At 34.8% G+C, this 23,742-nt stretch overlaps 1 protein-coding gene across 5 annotated transcripts in view; it reads right to left on the bottom strand.

Moving 5' to 3' along the window:
• Nr6a1 (nuclear receptor subfamily 6 group A member 1) overlaps positions 1-23,742 on the bottom strand; it is a 203,091-nt gene that overhangs the window by 143,068 nt on the left and 36,281 nt on the right. For 3 of the 5 annotated variants that reach the window (XM_047524191.1, XM_047524192.1, XM_047524196.1), the window contains exon 3: positions 18,071-18,115. The exons of the other annotated variants lie outside the window; for them this stretch is intronic. In XM_047524191.1, the coding sequence (XP_047380147.1) occupies positions 18,071-18,115 (45 nt within the window). The remainder of the gene's footprint in view (positions 1-18,070; positions 18,116-23,742) is intronic. 5 annotated transcript variants of the gene reach the window in all.

The raw sequence follows: 23,742 nt of genomic DNA, 5'->3' as shown, positions 1-23,742 counted from the left end.
TATTTTATAGGGAGAATATATTTTGAATCACACTATATCTAAAAACCAAAGCTTTTATAATTTTTAAATTAATCAATTCCTTAATGGAAATCACATACATAGAAAATTATTTTGTATTATTTATTACTAAGATAAAAGAAAAGCTGAAAATGTATTTTATATCCTTGAGACTTTTATCTATGCACATACAAAGAGACAAATATCTTAATTGGGGGACTGGGGGAGTGGCCTAAACCAAAATGAGCTCATTTTATACCTACTGTTCTATAATTTGTTTTTATACTCAGTTATGTATTCTTGATAGCCTTCTACAACAATCTTTTGAATGACCATATAGCGTGTCCTAGTATGAATGCCCTAGTTATCACTGTTCAAATGTATTAAATTTTTTCTTTTAACCAAAAGTATGAGATCCGTTCATTCTGACCTTTGTAAACGATGTCTCGAAAAAGAAAAATATCTGTGAGATAGGAGACGCACAATATTTTTAACAGAAATTAAAATGTAATATCAACTCTCTAAATCCTATGATGTAAAATAAGATGAGCCACTAAAATGATCATTCTAATGAAAGGAAAACACGAGCCTTAGTCATGAATAATTTATCATACACTTAAGTCTGAGACAGAAAGAAACAGATTCTTACAGCAAAGTCAAATAAGGCAATAGGAGAAGGGTCTTGTCAAGTTAGCCTTCCAAAAATTTTTTCAAGGACAGGAAGGAAAGAACAGTGCAGGTACAGTGAGACGAGAACCAAAAAGACAAACCAAAGTCAAAAGAAAAATGTAATCTTAATTGTTTCCTTTGCTGTGCAGAAGTTTTTTAATTTGATGCTTTCTCACTTACTGGTTCTTGGTTTTATTTCCTGAGTTTTAGAAGTCTTATCAAGGAATTTGGTTTCTGCAACAATACCCTGAAGTGTTGACCCTACGTTTTCTTCCAAGAGTTTCAGTGTTTCTGGTCCACTTTGAGTTGGTTTTTTGTGCAGGGTTGAAAGACAGGGATCTACTTTCATTTTACATATGGATATCCACTTTTTTTAAAAGAAATACAAATGATCAACAAATATATGAAAAAATGTTCAACATCCCTAGCAATCAGAGAAATAAAAACCAAAATTATACAGACTTCAGGGATGGGGTTGTAGCTCAGTGGTAGAGCACTTGCCTACCCTGTGTGAGGCACTGGTTTAATTCTCAGTACCACATATAAATAAAAGTCCATTGACAACTTTAAAAATTTTTTAAAAAATTATACAGATTTCATCTCATTTCAAATACAATGGCAATCATCAAAAATACAAATAATAATAATTGTTCACAAGGATGTGGGGAGGGTACACTTACACATTTTTGGTGGGACTGCAAATTAGTACAACCATTCTGGAAACTACTCCCAAGATTAGCAACAGCCGGGCACAGTGGCACACTCCTGTAATCTCAGTGGCTCGACAGTCTGAGGCAGGAGGATCATGAGTTCAAAGCCATCTTCAGGAACTTAGCAAGGCCCTAAGCAACTCAGCAAGACCCTGTCTCTAAATAAAATTAAAAAAGGGCTGGGGATGGTCAAGTGACTCAGTGGTCAAGTGTCCCTGAGTTCAATCCCTGGTATCCCATCCCCAACCAAAAAAGAATGACATGATATCATTTGTTGATAAATGGATGAACATCATGCTAAGTAAAATAAATCAGACTCAAAGTCAAGGGTCCAATGTTTTTTTCTCTTATGCAGAAGCTAGAGAGAGAAGGAAAAAAGGAATTTAAAAAAAGAGGGGTTCATGAAAACAGAAAGAAGATGAACAAAACAGATGAAGGGGATCAAGAGGGAGGGAGGGAGAGAAGGAAGGGAGAGAATAAGGAAGTATTGGCAAATGAAATCTACCACATTATGCCATGTTCGTATATAAATAAACCACAATGACTCCCACCTTATAAATACATCATATACAATTATAATGCACTAATTTAAATAGTAATAATAAAATAATAATAGAAGGGAGATCAGTAGAGTACAGCAAGCGCACCAGGAAGGGAGGAAAAGGGAAAGTACTTGGGAGTTTAATTGATCAAATTACCTTATGCATATGTACAAATGTGGCATAATGAATCCCACTATTATATATAATTATAATGTACCAATAAAAATGTCTTAAAAATGTATGTCCCAGAGTCCTACTCTAGACCAGCGGTAGTGCCCTAGAATTTATACTTTAACAAATGCACCAGGTGACTTTGAGCCACTGAAGACTCGTCCAAAGCAAAGCCAAATCTACCCGTTTAACATCGGCTTCCTGCTACCACATACCATGCTACCTACTTTTCAGCTATTGCCCAATCTTTCCTGCCATGGGTCTTCTGAGTACAAACAGATACTCACACTTGTTTTGCTACTGAGTATGTCTCTCCAAAACTTACAAAAATTTGTACCACTTTACAGCAGCCAAATATAGATCTGCATTTGGGTTTATACTCTCAGAAAAACTAAAACCTAACTAAAGAATCTAACGAACGGGCTGGGGATATAGCTCAGTTGGTACAGTGCTTGCCCTGGGTTGAATGCCCAGCACCGCAAAAAAAAAAAAAAAAAAAGAATCTAATGAATGAACAAGGTTAAATTCAGATGACTATTCTATCCAACACGTCTTTACAGAAACCCATATGAGTTTTCTTTCCATTATACTGGTAGACAAAGAGAAGGCATTCTATGTGTTGCTGTTTCTCAGATGCCAAGCATTCTGGGTATTTATTTTTAACCACCAATTATTTCCAAATTTTCTGAAAGAATGATACATTCATTCTTTGAAAAATGTGCTCCTGAACATGAAATTTACTTACAAAGAAAATCAGTAGGCCTTAAATATGTCAGTAAAACAGTGACAAATTTCAACCACCAAAATTCTCTGTAGTTACTCTCAGACAAAAGTAAGTGCTGTAAGAGGGAGACAACTGTGAGTTTAAGGATAGGTTCTGCAGATGTGAGTCTAAATAAATACCTGGAACAGAGAAAATAAAGGGCATGTATAATAGGGGAAAGGAGCAGAAAAGTTCAAAACTGTTAGGAAGTCACAAGGAATAGAGCCCTGAAAAGCTAAAAGGACAATTACAGGAGGATACCATTTATGATTCATAATCATGGAGCTAAGAGTGAATGAGCTAAGGGCAGAAAGAGAAAGATAGGTAACAAATAGTTACTGGACACTTACTGTACACCTCAACTTCAAAATAAGAGCCAGGAGATGTGGAAGAAACAAAAGTATAAAGTGAAAAGGGCAGAACAAATTCCAATGAACAAATAATACCAGGTATGAAGAGCTCTGCAAATGAAATAAACAAGGTTATTATGGGAGTAAATAACAGAAGGAAACAATGCAGTCTTGGGTAAGATGGTCAGAGAAGGCTTCCTTGAAAAAATAACATTTAAGTGAAGACTTTAATGGTATATGTAATTACCTGGGTGAGATAAATAAGGTGAGCACATTCAGAGCAGAGCTGAGGGACCAAAGAAACATAAGGTTTTCATAAAGCTCAACTGAACAAAAGAGGTCACATTATCGTCAAGGTCAAAAAATGAAGCAGGATTTTAAAAAATGATTAATGATAGTTTTAAAGAGAACAATTTTGGCATGATAGTCATGATTGGAAGTATATTTCTGAAAAGGTACTAAAGAGCTTAGGATAAATGAGGGTAAAAACTCTGCTACTTAACTATACGCACTGGGCAAATCACTTAACCTTTAAATCTGTGTCATTTGCAAATATGAGATAATAGTATTTGTTTCACAGGACTGCTTGAGAATTACATGTAAGTTACCTAACACAGAACCTGACACACAAAATGCTAACATCATAGACTGTTCATATACCCAAGCCATGCTAATAAAAGATAAAAGGAAGTCTGGAATTTCAAGTAGACTAGAACAAAACAAAATCATGTTAACAGTTGTAATCTCTCAACTATAGAATTACAAGGGACTTTTTTTTTATTATTATTATACTCTTTCAAGTACCTAGCAATAAGTATGAACTATTTCAACAATTAAGAAAAAATTCATTTAAAATCATGATTTTTTTTTAAAAAAGCAAAGCTTTCTTTTAAATGCAGACTCTATCTACATTTGCCTGAAAAGCATATGAAGAATCCACAGGAAAAGGAAGGAAAGGTGAACAATATTTTAATAAGGGGAACTGTGGAAAGCACAGTTGCAGGGATAATAGAAAATAACAGGCTCCAGGTCCATGAAGGAAATGGCCACTCTGGAGAGCAGAGCAGACACAGTCATCCTTGGAGAATGAAACAATGAAAGAAATTCCAGGCTATTCCCCTTCTCCTCTCGGGCTGTACCTCAACAGGATCTAACCAGACGTGGGAAGAAGCACGTGTGCAGAAGCTTGGCAAAGAGTAGACACTCAATAAATGTTTGTCAAATGAATTTCCTCATGATTTCTGACACAATTTATAATTTAGGAAGTGGTCTGTTCTTCAAACCAAGAATAAGATACCTTCAGTCACACATGTCACAAATTACAATTCCAAGATAGGTATAATTCTAATAGGTCCCAGATTTTGGGACAAACACAACTTGATTATACTTGAAATAGAACCCATGTATGATCTTACACTGTAGCCCAACTTCACTTCCTGTTCAAACTAACTAAATCTACTGAAAAAAACACACTATCAAAAATTCATATCCTTTCTTCCCTCTTACCAGTGAATAGTTGGAGCAAAACAGTAGAAGAAATGATACGAGATAATGGAGTCAGAAAAATCTTAATGTAGTTCCAGCTCTACCATGACTGTATGCTCTTTTAACAAGTTGGTCACCCTAAACATCTTACATTTCTCTGTAAAGGAAAAACTAAAGATACCTCCCATATCTTGCAGCACTGTGAGGCCTCAGTGACAAAACACATGTGAAAATTTAACAGCACATGGTACAGGCTGACGTATCCTAGTTTCTGGTAGTGCCATTCCATGGGTTCTCCATTTGCAGTGGTATAGACAAGATCCCTTCATGTCCCAAACACTTGACTGCATGTTAACCAGCAGCACATCTGTGAGATGTCTGGAGAGAGTTAATATACAACCTGGAGTTTGAAGGCTTTTTCTGCATCAGCCTGGATGGGATATGTCATTAACTTTGGGGTTCACCAAGATCATACTCCAAACAATTGGCTCAGTCCTCCTAAACAAGAATACAAGATTCCCAAGCAATGACTAATAAGAGACATCACAAGTCATCAGTATGATACCACCTGAAGGATGAACTTATACCATTTTATAAAAAAAGTTTTCTTCTCCCCTCATTCCAACTAATCTTAGGTACTTTTTAAAACCATCTTGAATATAATTTACATACCTTCAAATTCATCCATTGTAAGTGTATAATTCAATAACTTGCTTTTTTTGGTTTTTAGGGGCATTTTGTTGTTGTCTTGTTTGTGCAAGGGACTGAAGCAAGGAGCAATTCTTACACTGAGCCACAGTCCTAGACTTTTTTTTTTTTTTTTTTTTTTTTTTGAGACAGGGACTAAGTTGGTGAGGCTGGCCTAAAATCCTCCTGCCTCAGCCCTTCCTGAATTGCAAGGATTACAGGCATGCACCATAGGCTGGACTCAATTCAATGATTTTTACTAATTCATCAAGTTCTGCAACCATCACCAAAATCTAATTTTAGATCGCTTCCATTACCCTAAACATCACCTCTGAGCCTCTTTCCATTCAATCCCCATAGACAATTACCGATCTGCTTTCTGTCTCTATAAATTAACCTTTTCTGTGACTTTGCAAGTAAATGGAATCATACAGTATGTACTCTTGAGTTTGGCTTCTTTCATTTAGCATAATGAAGTTTAGATTTAGCCATGTTGTAGGATATATCAGTAGTTCATTTCTTCCTGCTACTGAAAAGCATTTTATTAAATGTTCCACATTTTGTTTATCCTTCAACCAGCTGATGGACATCTGGATTGTTTCTAGGCTTAGGCTATTATGAATAATGCTACTGTGAACATCTGCATGTGGGACATATGTTTTTCTCTCTCTGGATAGAAGTGTAACTGCCAGATCATATAGCAAGTTTAACTACCAAACTGATTTCCAAAGTGAATGTAGCATTTGAGATTCCTATACCAACACACAAGATTTCCATTTTCTACACATACTAATACTTTATGGTCTTTGTAATTTGTAACTATGTCATTCCAAAATGTATAGTGGATTTATTGTAGTGAAATTTACAAAAAAGTTACCATTTTAAATTCTTTTTTCCTTTTGTTACTCTGAGATACTGTCTGGTTACACTGACCCTGGGTGGGGGTGGGGAGGATCCTCAAACTCCTAAGCTCAAGTTATTCCCCAGCCTCCACCTAGCAAGTAGCAAGCACTACAGATGCGTACCACAATGCCCAGCTTACCAGTGCAGAACTCAGCAGTGAAGTCATAATGTTGTGCAACAAACACCACTGTCCATTTTCATAACCCTGAACAAAAACTCTGTAACCATTAAATAATAACTACCTATTCTCCATGTCCTCTAGTAACCTCTATTTTACTTTGTCTCTATAATTTTGGCTCTTTGTGGAATCATGCAATAAATTTTGTCTACTTCTAAAGCTTGAGTTATATCACCAAGTTGCTAAGAGACCTTTATATTTTGGTTTCACCTCCTTTATCATATTTGATTTGCAAATATTTTCCCTCAATCCTTAAGCTTAAGTTTTCATTTTCTTAATGATGTCTTTTTAGTGTAAGTTTTACATTGTAATGTTGGCAATTTATCAATTTTCTTCCCTTATGACTGTGTGCCATTGGTGTAAGAAAAGTCTTTGCCTAATCCAAAATCACAAAACTATTCTTTGATACAATTGTAGTTTTAGATGTTATAGTAGGACTGGGGATGCAGCTCAGTGATAAAGCGTTCTCCTGGCATGCATAAGGCCCTGGGTTCAATCCCTAGCACTGCAAAACAAAAAGGAAGATCTTATATAAAGGGGTATGATGCACTGTAAGTTAATGTTTGTTTCTAGTGTAAAGAGTCTGAGTTTTATTTTGTTTTATTTTTTTAATATGTATATGTCCCATTTTTCCCAGCATCGCTTTTTGTTTTCATTTCATATTATTTACTTTTTGTGGTACTGGGGATTGAACCCAGGGGCACTCACTCTACCAATGAGTTATAGCCCCATTTCTTTTTGAGACAGAGTCTTGAAAAGCTGCCAAGACTGGCCTCAAATTTGTGATCCTCCTGCCTTAGTCTCCCAACTAGCTTAGATTACAGGAGTGTATGATGGTGCCAAGATCTCCCCCCAAAAAAATTATCAACTCCCCATTGAATTGTCTTGGAAACTTTTGTCAAAATTCAACTGACCAGCAAAGCAATAAACCTTCTTTTTCCTTTTTCTTAAAAAAAAAAAAAAAAAAAAAAAAAAAAATTTAATTACTATATACATTAAAGATATACTATCATTACTATTACAAGCTGGGTATTGTGGCACATTCCTGTAATCCTAGTGACTCAGGTGGGTGTGGTAGGATGGCAAGTTTGAGGTCACCCTCAGCAACTTAGAGAGACATGTCTCAAAATAAAAGATAAAAAGGACTGGGGATGTAGCTCAGTGGTAAAGTGCCTCTGGGCTCAATCCCTGTACCAAAAACAAAAACAACAACAAAACTACCGAACTTTCAGTTCAGTTCCATTGCCTACCCTAACACTAATATCACCTGTCTTGGTTGTTGGGTCTTTTATTTTTCAAACTGCATAGTGTGATTCCTCTAACTTAACTTTGTTCTTTTTCAAAACTGTACTATTTTAGGTGCTTTTCAATTCCATATAAACATTAGGATTAATTTGTCAATTTCTAACAAAAAAAACTGAATTTTTTTTTTTACAGAGATTACACTAAATGAATACATCAATTTGGGGAAAATTACCAACTTAGCATACTTAGACTTTTAATCCATCGACATGAATTTTCTGCATTTATTTAGACCTTTTCAATTTCTCTTAATAGTATTTCATAACTGTGTATAAATTTTACACTAATCTTGTTAATTTCTAAGTATTTTATTCTTTTGATGCAACCATGAATGGAATTGTTTTATTACATTTATTTTTGGATTGTTGGTAGTATATAAAAATATAATTGATATATCTAGTATCCTGTGACTTGCTCAGTAAAATTTTTGGATTTTTGTGGATTCTTTAGGATTACATATGGGATTATTCATCTATGAATAAAAACAATTTCTTTACAATTCAGATGCCCTTTTTCTCCTTTATTGCACTAGCTAGAACTTCTAAGGGGCTGGGGAGATAGCTCAGTTGGTAGAGTGCTTGCCTTTGCAAGCACAAGGCCCTGGGTTCAATCCCCAGCACCGCAAAAATAAAAATAAAAAAAGTTAGAACTTCTAGTACAATGTTGGAAGACTTGGTAGAAATTGCCATTTTTTTCTACCTTGTTCTCAATCTTAGGGGGAAAAGTATTCAGTATTCTGCCATTAAATATGTTAGCTGCAGGCTTTTTTTAGATACCTTTTATCAGGTTGTGGAAGCTGCTTTTTATTTATAGTTGGTTCAGAGTTTTTAATCATGAATTTCCAGTGCTGGATTCTGTCTATTGAGATAACTACTATGCTTTAAAAAAAAAAAAAACTTTATTAATAAAGCAAACCATGACCTGTGGGCCAGTTGTTTATTTTTGGTTTTGGAGAGGTTTGGTTTTATTTGTTTGGTTTTTATGGTGCTAGGGATTGAACCCAGGGCCTCACACATGCTAAGCAAGTGCTCTACCACTGAGCCACATTCCGAGCCCCAACTGTCTGTTTTCATAAACAGTTTTTCTGGAATATAACACATCCGGTTTTTTGTTATTATTGTTGTTTTTTCACATACGGTAGTAAACAAGCAGAGCTGACCAGGTCCAACAGAGACTATATGGGCTAAAAACCTAAAATATTTACCACCTGCTGCCTTGTTTTTTTGTTGTTGGTGGTGGTGGTAGTTTGTTTCCTCTTTGCAGTACTAGAGATAGAATTCAGGGCCTTGTGCATGCAGGGCAAGCACTAACCCAATGAGCCACACACCCAATTCCACATCCTGTATTTTAAGGGAACACCTGTTGACAATTGGTACATTACATTAATTTTATTAAGTTTGCAATCCTGAAATAAACTTCAATTAATCACAGTATATATTTGATGTATAGTCCACTATATATTTATCATTTTGCTGAATTTGTTTTGCTAATATTTTCTTAAACATTTTCTATGTTTATAAGGGATATTGGTTTTTAGCTTTCTTGTGGTCTGTTATCAGGATATTATAATCATTAAATAAGTTGAAAAGTGTTGCGTCCTATTTTCTTAAAGAGATTGTGAAAGGTTACTATTGCTGCTTCTTTAAATGTTTGATAGAATTCACCAAAGAATCCACCTGGGCTTTGGCTTCTGTTTCTAGAAATTTTTTATTTTTATTTTTTATATGAATATTCCTATTTTCTCTTTCATGTGTCACTTTTGATAATTTGTCTTTCTAGGAATTTATTCATTTCATATGTTGTCTAATTTGTAAAAATAAAGTTATTGATGACATCCTCTTGAAGTCCTTTTAATTTCTGTAGGGTAGTGGTCTCTTTCATTCCTGATTTTTATAATGTGTCCTCTTTACTATCTTGGTCAGCATAGGTAAGGGGTTGTTAATTTCGTTGATACTTTTAGAGAAAAAACTTCTAGTTTCCTTAACTTTCTCTATTTTTTTTAAGGCCATCTATTTCACTACTTTCTATTATAGGAAATTATGAAAGCAGTATAGGCATTATAGGAGGAATCAAACTTCGAAGTAAAGCTTTAGCTACATTTCATACACCTGGTGACTCTTCATTTAATTAAAAATGTTTTAAAATTTGCCTTGGGATTTCTGCTTTGATCTTAAGTTGTGAGTGTGCTATTTAATTTCAAATATTTGGGAATACCATAGATTTCTGTTAAGGATCTTTAATTTCATTTCATTGTGGTCACAGAATACATGCTGTATGACTTTGCTCTGAAAATAATTGAGAGTTCTTTTATGACCAAGATTTTTGTTGTTGTTGTTGCCTCTTTTTTTTCCCCCAGGGAAGAGGGTGGCAGTACTGGGATCATACCCAAGGACTTGAGCATGGCAGGCAAGCGCACTACCACTGAGCTATGTCCCCAGCCTGTCAGAATATTCTTAAAGACTGTCCCACATGACTTCAACATATATTCTGCATGTAGTATTCAATAAGTGAGTCAAATTGTTTGATAGTGCTGATGGAATATTTTATATTTTGTTAATTTTCTGTGTGATATTATATTATTATTAAGGGTGGGACAATGAAATCTCCAAATATTGTTAAATTGGCTATTTCTCCTTTAATTTTTGTCAGTTTTTGCTTTGTGTATTTTGGTAGACTCTTGTAGTTATGAAAAGTTCCTTTGTCTTTAGTAATATTTCTTGTCTTAAACTCTGTCACTCTAGCTCTGGGTTACTGTTTGCATGATCTCTCTCTCCTCACCTTTTTACTTTCAATCTGTGTCTCTGAAAATAAGGTAGGTCTATTATTGAGTCTATATTTGGATTTTTACGCAGGCTGACCATCTCTGCCTTTAAGTTCATCCATTCACATTTAATGTGATTTTTTTTTTTTTTTTTTTTTTTTTTTTTTGGGTGCTGGGGATTGAACCCAGGACCTTGTGCTTACAAGGCAAGCACTCTACCGACTGAGCTATCTCCCCAGCCCAATATGATTATTTATATGGTAGGATTTATATATGCCATTTTTCTGGCTTTGTCCCAATTTTTTTAAGCCTCTTTCTCCTTTACTAGTTTCTTTTATGTGAAATATTTTTAGTATTTCATTTTAATCCCTTTGATATTTCTTTACTACATGTTTTATCATTTACTTTAGGCATCACAACATGCATTTTCACCTATGACAATCTACCTCTATTTCTAGGAAATACAGAAACTTTCTTCAATGTCTTCCATTCTTCTCCCTTTCTATTATTCTCACATACATGCTATAAACTCAAGAATGCAGTGTCATAATCCTTGCTTTAGGTAACTTTATATCTTTTTTGGAAATTAAGAGAGTAAGAGAAAACAGATTTATGTATACCACATATTTACCATTTTCAGTGTTCATCATTCCTTCTCATGAACTTGAGTTACACCTGGTATGATTTCCATTTATCCTGAAGACTTCCTTTAGTGTTTTAAGGTAAGTCCATTAGCATCATAGTCTCCTTTTTAATGTGAAAAATGCTTGCTTTCTCTTTTTAATAGTTTCATTGCATACAGAATTCTTGGTTGACAATTTTTTCTTTCCACAACTTGACTATGTTATCCAACTGCCAGCAGCCATTGTTTTAGATGAGAAGTCAATCATAAATTCTATCATTGTTTCTGGTATAATGAATCTTTTTTTTTCTTGCTACATTCAAAGTTTTCTGTTTGTCTTCCAATAGTTTGACTCTAATGTGCTTATCTTATTTAGGGTTTGCCAGGTTTCTTGGATCTATAGATTAATGTTTCATCATCAAATTCAGGGGCCATTATTCCTTCTTACATGTTTCTGCCCCTTTCTCTCACTCCTCCCTATGATTCTGATTACATATATACTTGATGTTATCCCACAGATCTCATACAGATTGTTCATTTTTCTTCATTTTTCTCTGTTCTTCATATTTGATAATCTGAATTGGTATATCTAGAGGTTCAACCTTTCTTGTGTCAATTCAAATCTGCAGTTGGTCCCTCCTTAATTTCTCATTTCAGTTATGTTTCACTTCAGAACTTTTTTTTTTTTTTTTGGAATAATTTCTCTTTATTGAATCATCATCAAACTTCCTTTTTTTCTTAGTACTGGTAATTGAACCAGGGACACTACTACTAAGCTATATCCCCATATATTTTCAGACAGGGTCTTACTAAGTTGCCCAGGCTGGCCTCAAGCTTATAATCTTCCTGCCTCAGCCCCCAGGGTAGCTGGGATTAAAGGTCTTTGCAACCTCAGCAACCAAGACACTTTGGTGTTTCTACTAAGCCTGGTTGCCACAAAATGGGTAGCAAGTTTCGAAGATCCTTCTGTGGATGCACACATAAAATCAGTGAGAAATTTTACAGTTCTCAGAACTCCATTATCACTGTTGAGAGAATTAGTGGTAGTTTTTAATTGCTGCTTTCTTTCTTTATAATCTTCACTTACGACTCATTCAGAAGCATTTTCAATTTACTTTGATACATGTTGTGTATAGTGAAAGGGATTACATCAACACTATCCTTATTTTAGAATTTTCCAGTAACTAGATGGTAACAGGTATGTCATGTTTCAAATATGAACTATATACTTCATTTGCCAAATTACATATATCATTATTACTACAAATGTATTTGTAGATAGTATTATTACCAATAAGTTATTTTCAATTACAAAACAGGACCATGCCAGTTAAGTAGGTAATGAGGTCATTAACATGCCTAAGTCAGCAGTAGTGTCGTACTAAAAAACAGTGGTAATTAATGTCATACTAAACAGGCAGGCCTACCTTGCCAGGTCACACTGCTTTCAGTATAGTTGTCTTCCCCAAACTTTTCCTCTTCTTAATTTCCTCAGATAAGCATTAGAAACTCATGTTACCCCTTTCTTTTAGTTTTTACAGCCTCATAAATTCTACCTACAGCTTCCTGGAACCTCACATCTTCTTCCTCCACCATTATCTTAATTCCTTGTCCAGGAAAACCTTTGCTCTCCCATTTACATTTTTATAAGAAAAGCCCACATCTGAGACTATACATTCACCAAGGAACTCAAAAAGAATGGAGCCTAACATCCAAGGAACAGCATGAAGTCATTAATGCCTTTTCCTACAGTTTCCCTGAAAGTAAATGACTCTTGAAAAAAGCATATCCTTCTCTGCTCTATCACCTTACCCTTCTATCTTGTCTCTCCCTTACTCAAATATTCAAAGCAAAGTAACTAGATTCCACCAAATAAGCCAAGATTTTGACATTTGAGAGGCAAAGGAAAGGAGATGGCAAAATGGATTCCTATGTATTTTTACATATTCTTACAATGAGCTAAAGGCATAACTCCATTCTCTAAAATTTTGAAGTACTACTTTACAGAAAATTCTGTTTTTCTGTTCTGCTTAATTATGAGTTTTCCCAACTATTGTCTTCTGCTTTTTTTCAGTCTAAATCCTCACTCTTCATTCTTCAGTTAGGCCCTGTTGCCACCTAGTGGATTCTAAGTGGGAATACACACCAATGCATTATTAACCCCAAGTTCTCATCTTTGTGCTTCCAGAACAAATCACAGGATGGAGAATTCAAATTTAAAGTAGGAGGAAAGCTTATACTACCTATCTAGAAAACCACTTGGGTGATTTAAGATTACACGAAAAACTAACACAGATTTAGACAAAAGGAAATGTGCCCAAAATAACAAGTCAAAGAAAAATCTTTTGGAGACAGTGTGGTGGTGAGGTTAAGACATAGGCTTTGGCTCTTATAAACATGCTCATAAAAATCCATAACAAAATATTACTAAGCTGAATTTCCTATTGAATTCAGTAAGAAAACAATAATACATCATGACTAGATGAAGTTTACTCCATGATTATAAATAAAGCTGGTAACTTTCAAAATTCAATCAGTGTAATTCACACTAACAATCTAAACATCAAGATGCAGGAATATCAAAATTTAAAGTTTTATAAATGATGATAGAAGGTCTTAGCAAACTAGGAAAGGAAGAGAACTTTCTCAAGCTGATAAAGACCATCTACAATGTGATGGGGTATAAGTTCAATGGTAGAGCACTTGCCTGGCATGTATGAGACCCTTGATTCAGTCCCTGGTATGGAGGAAATGGGAAGAAATAGCATCTTTTCAGAAAAAAAACAAAAACAAACAAACAAACAAAAAAAAACTTCCTCTTTTCAAAACTTATTACAAAGCTACAGTAATTGAAACATATAATACTGACCTAAAGTCAGACATATCTGCCAATGGTACAGAGAGCCAGGGAAAAAACATTCATATATATGGACAATGATTTGGTGGGGGTTGCTGGGAATTTTAACCCACAGCCTTGCACATGCTTAGGCAAGGTCATATGAATTTTGACAATGTTTCCTTATTCAATGGGGGAAAGAACAATCTTCCCAACATATGAATCTAGGAAAACAATATTCCATGCAAAAGAATTAATTCCACATCAAAGACTTAAAAACAAAAGCTAAAACCATAAAACTTTTAGGAAAAAAGTTTCATGTGTGGCACTGGATTTGCTAATGGTTCCAGCTATGATACCAAAAGCACAGGCAGCAAAAGAAAAAACAAACTGTACACCAAACTTAAAAAAAAACCTCTAGGGCTGGGCACATATAGCACAGTAGTACAAAGTGTTGCTTAACATACAGTAGGCACTGAGTTTGATCCCCAACATCAAAAACAACCAAAACAAGAAAAAAAATTTTAACTCCTATGCATCAAACAAAATCAACAAGGCAAAACAGCAACCTATAGGATGGGAAAACATTTGTAAATCATGTATCAGATAAAGGGTCAAAAACCAGAAATATTGAAAGAACACCCCCCCCCAGGGAATCCAATTTTTAAAACGAACAAAGGACTAGATAGACATTTCTCCAAAGAAGATATACAAATGGCCCATAAGCACATGAAAAGATATTCAACATCATTAATCATTAAAATGTACATCAAAAACACTGACAATAAGCGTTGGTAAGGATGTGGAGAAACTGAAACTCTTGTACACTATTAGTGGGAATATAAAAATAGTGAAGCTATCAGGCAAACAGTATAGCACTTCCTCAAAAATTGAAAACAGAATTACCATATGGTCCAGCAAGTCCACTTCTGGGTCTAGACCTGAAAGAATTTACAGTAAGGACTCAGAAGAGTTACATCCCTGTAAACCCATGTTCAGAGCAGGATTATTCACAATAGTCAAAAGTTGGAAGAAACCCAAGTGTCCATCAATGGGTGAACAGATAAACAAAATAGGGAATATAGACAGATTATTATTCAGCCTTAAAAAGTAAGGAAATTCTAACAGTATTGATAAACCCTGAAGACATTATACTAAGTGAAATAGACAAGTTGCAACAACAAGTACTACGTCACTTTACTTATATGGGACACTGGGAGTAGTCAAATTCATAAAGGCAGAAAACAAACTTGCTACAAAGCTACAGTAATAAATTGTAATCAAAACAGTGTAGTTCTGACATAATGACAGACATATAAGCCAAAGTAATACAGAGCCCAGGCAAAAAGCCCTTACATATGTAGCCGTTTACTTTTATTTCTAGGTTGAAAAATCTGAGGGGAATGGTATTTACTATTTTTTTTTTAATTTTTAGTTATAGATGAACACAATATCTTTATATTATTTATTTATTTTTATGCAGTGCTGAGGATTCAACCCAGTACATCACACGTGGTAGGCAAGCACCCTACCACTGAGTTAAAATCCTAGCCTGGGTATTTACCAATAATGGGTACCAAGTTTCAGTTGTGCAAGATGCAAAGTATTCTGTACATGGACATTGGTGATGACTGTACAACTGATATGAATGTACTCAATGCCACAAAACTGCACACTTGAAAAGAGTTAGCCTGGTATAAATGTTATGTGCATTTTACCACAATTTTAAAAATAAAAGAAAATCCTATAAAGTTAACATCACACTTAATAGTGAAATTCAACTCTTTCCTCCTAAGATTAATAACAAGGCAAGAATGTCAATCTCATTACTTCTATCAAGCATTGTACTAGAAATCTTAGTGCAATAAATTAGGAAAAATAAAAGTCATAAACATCAAAAAGGAAGACATAAAACTGTCTTTATTCACAGAAGCACACATTGAAAGATATACAAGTCCCAAGGAGTTTATTCTTAAAAGTGACTAGAACTAGTAAACAAATTTAACAGTGTCACAGGATACAAACTCAACACACAAAAACCAATTGCATTTCTATACACTAGAAAAAAACAGTTGGAAAATATATTTTTAAAACAATATGATTTATTATAGGATTAAAAAGCAAAATACTTAGGGATAAGTTTAAACGAAGATCTACAAGATCTCAACACTAAACTTTTTAAAAGATTAATGAGGAAAAATAAAGACAACCTCAATAAGTGGGAAGATAGAGAAAACTCACTAGTATTAAGATGACAATTCTTCCCCAAATTGATAGGGTCAATGCTATTCAATCAAAACCTTAGCAGGCTGTTTTGTGTCTTTAAAAAAAAAAAAGAAAAAAAAAAAAGTGTTAAGTTAATTCTATACATATATGGAAACAAATGAAAAAAGAACAAAAAAGAAGAAAAGCTTGGTCAAAATGCTTTGAAAACAAGAATGGAGTTAGAAAACTAACACTATCTGATTTCAAGATTATAAAGTTATAGGAAGCAAGACAAAATGGTATTTGTGAGAAGATAAAAAGATTCAATGAGAGATAAAGTCTGTGTAAATAGACAAATTATTTTTCAACAAAAGCATCAAAATATTCAAAAAGGAAAGTCTTTATTCACATAAAAATATTCTATTTCTTTTTTTTTTTTTTTTTTTTTTTGCAGTGCTGGGGATCGAACCCAGGGCCTTATGCTTGCAAGGCAAGCACTCTACCAACGGAGCTATATCCCCAGCCCGTCTATTTCTATTTAATAAGATAAAAAAATTAATTTGAGATCGATTGCAGACAAAAATGTAAACACTAAAACCATAAAATTTCTGGTAGAAATATAGAATATCTTTGCAACCTCAGGTTAGTCCAAGATTTCTTAGGAAAGACACAGAAAACATTAATTATAAATGAAAAAAACTGAATTTCATAAAAACTCATCATAAAACATATTCAAAAGGAAAGCCACAGATTAAGAGAAAATATTCACAATACATTTATCTGATGACAGACCTGTATCCAAAATAAAAATACCTAGAACTCAATAAATAAATTTTAAAAACATGATTTTTTTTTAGTGGTCAAAAACTTGGGACACAAAAAAGATATTATATGAATAGCCAGTAAATATATAAAAAAGTGACCAACACCATTAGTCACTGAGGAAATGCAAATTAAAACCACATCAATCCCTTTATAATGCTCACTAAAATAACTAAAATTTAAAAGACTGACAATACCAAATGCTTGCAAATATTGGAACTAGAACTCATATACCATTGGAAATGTAAAATGTATAAACATTTTGGAAAACTGGCAATTTCACAAAAAGGTTAACATATACATAACAGGTGCACTATAGAGGATAACGCAGAATAGTCAAGTTTGAGGTCAGGCTCAGCAATATAGCAAGACCCTAAACAATTTACCAAGACCCTGTCTCAAAATAAAAAGGACTGAGGGTGTAGCTCAGTGTCAAAGCATTCCGGCGTTCAATCCCCGGGACAAGAAAAAAAAAGTTAATATACTTCTACCATGTAACTTAACAATTCCTAAATATGTCTAAGAGAAATTAAAAAAAAAAAAAAAAAAAAAACGCATCCACAAAAGTCTTGTACAAAAAAATTTCATAACCAATTTATGTGTGATAGCTGAAAACTAGAAATAGCCCAGGTATCAACAGATAAACTGTGACACAATCAATGGAATACCACACAGCAATTAAAAAAAATACTATTAATACTTGCATCATGGATTAAGTCTCAAATATTATGCTGAATAAAAGCACAAAAGAGCACATGTTGTTTGATTCTAGGCATGTAACATTTAAAACAGGTAAAACCAATCTATCATAACAAAAATCAGAAGTTATTGCTTCTTGGGATATAGTGGGCGTCAACTGGGAAAAAGCATAAGGGAATTTTCTGAAGGGAAGGAAATGTTCTTACCTTAATGGAATGTGGATTACAAGGTGCACACATTTGTGAAAACTGCTTTAATTTTACACTTTAGATCTGTGTGCGTCATTGTATGTAAATCCATACATCAATTTTAAAAAGATAAAAGGACCCGGGCTTTGGGATCACACAGAGTTCAGTTCTGCCACTTACCAGCTGTGTGACCTTGGCCAAGTGTTAAACTGTCAGTTTCCTCATCTGTAAATGGAGAGAACAAGAGAATAACCTCAAAGAGCTGCCAGGAAGAGTAAATGAGATGTTTTAATGATGTTAGCATACAGTAAATGATAATTAAATGTTAACAAAAAAAAGCTACAAATTTCTGTTCTCTATTTAAGCAAAGGAGAAAGATGCAGGGATGACGACAGCAGCTAAATGCTGGGTAATTCACACATATCATCTTACTTGTTTTTTTTTTAAAACAACCCCTAACAGAGATAGATTATTACTGTTTTATGGATGAAGAAATGGAACTTGCTATGGTCACTCAGCAAAGAAGTGGTTACCAGGATGCAAACTTTCACTCATGTTTTTCCACTGTCCCACACACCAGGCATTTCAGTGGGGTCACATTCCAGTAGAGTCACTCTCAGCAATTAACCCTGTAACTGTCAGGACAGCCCAATTCATATAATAAGTTACTGAAAGCTCCTTTCATCTTGACAATATTAGCGCAAACAACCTGACACAGAAAAGGAAGCCAATTCTGATGGCTTGATTAGTAAATGGAGGAGGTAGGGCTCCAAGAAGAAGCCTAAAAATGCTACTACTCTAGGCTTTTATTCTGTTCTTGGGCTTCACGATACTTTTCTACTGCTTGAGGGTACTGAAGTCCATTCCTTAGAGATAAGAGAACTTTGAGCTGGGCCTGGAGGCACCTGCCTATAATCCTGCCACTTTAGAGGCTAAGGCAAGAGGATTGAAAGTTTGCAACCTGCCTCAGCAATTTAGCAAGGCCCTAGTCAACTTAGTGAGACCCTGTCTCAAAATAAAAAATAAACAGGGCTGGGGATATAGCTCAGTAGTAAAGCACTTCTGGGTTTAACCCTCAGTACCAAAAAAAAAAAGGATAACAGAACTCTGAATGCAAAACCTGCACCCTAAGTAAGCAGCTAGAGCTTGAGTGGCTCAATTTGGCAGAAGAGCCTTGAAAACATGGTAGCTGAAGTGAGAATTAAAGGATTTTTTTAAAAAATCTATCTTTTTCTTAATAATTCAAGATTCTTCTGTTAAAATGAAATCATAAAGATAATGTTACCCTGTAATCCCATTTTTCTAAAGATACCACTGTTAATAGCTCAGTATATCCTCTTCTAGACTAAAACTTGTCCTCCACAACATATTTAATTACTCCCTTATTAAACTTTTGAGTTGTTGCTAAATTTTTTTACTACTATAAGTGCTCAAAGAAATATTTGTTGAATATACAGTTTGCATAACTATCATTTCTTTAGGATAAATTCCTAGAATGAATTGCTAAATCTGTGATTTTACATTTTTTATTTTTAAATTTTAAGCTGTTAACTGCAAAAGTAACATGCACAATATCAGTTTTTTTTGTTGTTTTTTTTGTTTTTTTTTTTAATTTTTTAGTTGTCAACGTACCTTTTTTTTTATTATTTATTTATATGTGGTGCTGAGAATTGAACCCAGTGCCTTACACATGCTGGGCAAGCGCTCTACCACTGAGCCACAACCCCAGCCCCCACAGCCCCCACAATATCAGTTTTGACAGATATTAAATTATACTTACAAGAGTTTCCATTTTCCTAAACCCTCATCAGCCCTGAAATTTTTCATTCTTTAACATAGGTATTATAAACTTCAGCGTCTGTGGACAACTGGCAGGAAACAGAAATGGGTTCAGGAGGCCATATGGGTCTGTGACAAACCTGAGAGTCATGCTCATCTAAAAAGGGCAGATAACACATTACTTTGTTCTAGCCAACGAAGTCCACATAGAAATCCAAACTCAATATTGGATCTTCAATATATCAAGAAAGCCAGAAATCTAACTTTTTTTTACAAAATCCCTGCAGGTTTTAAATATGCTTTTATTTAAACATGCTGCAAGAGTGTATCTAAAATGTATCTAAAGGGTAGATCATACTTAGCACATTGAATTTTGTGTTAACAGAAGAACAAGTTATAACACCATATTCTCATTTTGAATTTTAATATTCTACAGTTTATCTTTTCCTATGTTTACCAAAAAGTATGTTCAATTTTGCTTCACAGTGACTATTAACAACCTTCCAAGAAAGAAGTTTATCTTTTCTTTTAGATTCATTTCCACAACCACTACGTCAGGTACAGAGGCTACAGTGTGCCCAGAAGAAGCACATAAAGACTCATCTGTGAGGGGTGAGGTGTAGCTCAGTGGTAGACTACTTGCCCAGCATGAATGAGGCCCTGAGTTTGAGCCCCAGAAACTCAAAGGGGGGGAAAAAGATTCACTTGGACTAAGTTGCTATACTCTTGGCATACTTAGAGCAGCACAGATTTTCTGAAGAAAATGCTAATTTGTAAAACTATGCATAACTTGGAAGAGGGTAGCTTTGATCTAGGGTGACCCTCCACTACTGATATATTTGCCTAACACAAGAAATCTTTTTGGTGAGCCATCAAAAAAGGTAATGAAGAATTCCTACACACTCCCTGTCCTCATGTATTTGAATCTGAGCAACAAATTTCAGCTGTGTTGTTTGTTTATGAAATAAAGATTTATAAGACTCTCTGATCTCAAAATGTTACAATACTGCTTCCACAGAAAAAAAAACAATTGCTACCACATATCTAGCATCAGAGTCTTTTCATTCCTTCTTAGTCAGCCATTACAAATCTCCAGTCTTAAGATGTTCAAGCATTCCCTGCACCCATGAGAGATAGTGGCAGACATCCATGACTATCCAAGGACCCAACAACTGCCTTTGAACACAACTATCTTTCCATCAATTGTAAACAAGTGCTGAACTCTTGGCTCCATACAGAGTTCCTACCAAGTCAGTATAAACTCTGAAATAGGGGCAGAGGGCAAGGGAGATGAGAGTTCAGCTTAAGCTCTGGATCTCACACTGCCCCCATCCTGTTCCAAAGAATTCTTATCAGAAGGGAACTCCCCAGCAAAAGAACACATTCAGAAGATTTGATCTAGCAACAATGCAGCAGATTCAGCTGAAGTTTTGGAAGCACGCTACAAAACTGTTATGAATGTGAAATACCTAAATCACTAACAGAATGCTGTGAAGAAAGGGGGACATAAAGAGGAGAAATAAGGGAGATTTGTGAATTTATCCTCAGGGAAGAATCTGTCTGATAACCAAAGATATTTCTTTGGGAATCTATTGCACGGGAAATTATTCCACTTCATGTCCAAAATCATTCTAATATATGCAAAAGATGCCCAAATGATACTTGGGGGAGGGGGCAGGTAGCCAGGGATTGAACCAAGGAGTGCTTAACCACTGAGCTACATCCCCATTCCTTTTTATTTTTTATTTTGAGACAGAGCCTAAGTTGCTGAGGCTGGCTTTGAACTTGGGATCCTCCTGCCTGAGATTACGGACTTGCGACACAGTGCCAGGCCTAATGTTACTTTGATTATAAAATAACCTTTATTCTTCTGTACATAAAAAGCCCCACTATCTGTTAGAAATCATTAAACTGTCTTAAAAAGTCTTCTACCACTAGCATTTGAGATTTGTCACAGTCATGAGAACTATAGACCTGTTGAGGCCTCACAATTCTCATCTGTAAAATAAGGATAGTGTCTTTTTAAACAGGTTTTATGAGTACTTAATGAACAAACTCATGTGAAGCATTTAGTGTGTAACAAATATAAGCTATGATTAGTACTCATTAGTATAAGTCATATCAACTTTTGTGTTGACCTTCCTGACTAAACCAGTTCCTTGAGGGCAGAAACTGTGTTCTTAGTTTGGCACACCAAGCAGGGAGGTAGGAAAAAACAGTAACTGTGTTAAATGGACCAGGCACTAGAAAACTCAACTTGCAATTAGATAATTTCATAGGCATTAACCCTTCTCACAAGTACTGAACACAGGCAAAGTGCCTGGCACATAAGTTATACCAATAAATGGTAATTCCCTTTCCCTCTTTGATCTCTAACATTCAGTCTTAAGTTCATTCTCTGCAACAATAATTGAGCCTACAAGAACTACTTCCTCAGACTAACTATGAATAGACCCATTAGGACATGGGACAGAATTCAGGAATTCTAGATAGAACTTATAGGTACACTACATATGGGTATATGGGTACAAAAATCCCCTTGGGATCCCAAGATACTTGAAAGTTGAATACAAAGCCAGAGCAAGTTCATGGTGACAGATGTCTTAATATGAGGCTGGGTTTTTGTGTTTTTGTTTGTTCGTTTTTAATTCTACCCATTCATCACACTATAACCATCCCTGCCTGGTGGGCAATGACCAGTACAGCTAAAAAGGAGTGATTAAACTTTCAAGTCTCTTTTATCTTTGGCAGTGCTGGGGCCTCACACATGCTACACAAGCACTCTACCACTAAGCTACATCCCCTTGTGTCTTTCAAAAGGTTTATTTATCTAGGTTCTTGATTGGCAGAATATATTTTGTTTTTAAAAGTCTGGATCAGCAAGAATCCCAAATACACAGTTTGTAAAATGGTAACAGTCGGATTTTTAATTGTACAAAATTTTTCCTCAGCATACTTCCATTACACTTTGCTATTAACCAAAGAGAAAATACATAATCTGAGTACTTCTTTTAAATATTCAGTGATGTATTCCCAGTGACTTGGGAAGCTGAGGCAGGAGGATTCCAAGTTCAAGACCAATCTCAGCAACTTATCGAGATCCTGTCTCAAAATAAAAAAGAGCTGAGGATGTAGCAAAGTGGTAAAGCACCCCAAATTCAATCCCCAGAATAAATGAATGAATAAATAAATAAGCAAGACAGCCAAACAGGGTTAACTTCTTTTATCTTCTAAAAGATTAAATGGGCTTGCAGATGGGCATTTGAGAGGTTACCTGCTGCTACTGGTAGGCAAACCCTGTAACAGCTAACCAGATATTTAAAAAAAATAAAAATAAAAATAAAAAACCTTGGCCAAAATGGTTAAAAGTACATGGGCTCTGTTCCTATGACTGAACTATTTACTTGGAACAGTAACTTATATCTGCCAACACCTGGAATATAGGTTAAACTGAATAAAAGCAGTTACACTAGCCCATTACTACAGACTGAGAATTTCAACACTATACTACATAGCCTAGAAGAGCATATGCTTAATAGTGTATACCATTTGCAAAGAATCGTTCCAAACCCTTTGCATATATTACTTCTGTTAATCCCTATCATAGCCCTAATAAAATAAACTTTTGCTGTCCCTTTTATAGATCTAAAAAACTAAAACAAAGAGAAATTAAATAACATAACCAAGAATGCAGAATTAACAAATATTAAAGCCATGTTAAATTCAAGCAATCTCAAGCCACAGTTCATGATCCTAATTTAGAAGTTTTTGCCGATATAAAAAGGTAAAGTTTTTTTTTTTTTTTTTTTTTTTTGGGTGCTGGGGATTGAACCCAGGGCCTTGTGCTTACAAGGCAAGCACTCTACTGACTGAGCTATCTCCCCAGCCCCTAAGTTTTTGAAATACAGGTGGAAAACTTTGAAACGAACTGTTCACTATGGCATTACATATAATGTCCAAAAAAGGAAACAATTTAAATACCTAAGAATGGAAAATGGTTAAATACATTAAAGCTATTTATTTTCAATGAAACATTATCCTGCCATTAAAAATATTTATGAAAAATGTTTCAA

This window comes from Sciurus carolinensis, chromosome 14 (genome assembly GCF_902686445.1).
Source record: "Sciurus carolinensis chromosome 14, mSciCar1.2, whole genome shotgun sequence".
Classification (NCBI taxonomy): domain Eukaryota; kingdom Metazoa; phylum Chordata; class Mammalia; order Rodentia; family Sciuridae; genus Sciurus; species Sciurus carolinensis.
This window is presented reverse-complemented; position numbering and strand designations above follow the sequence as displayed.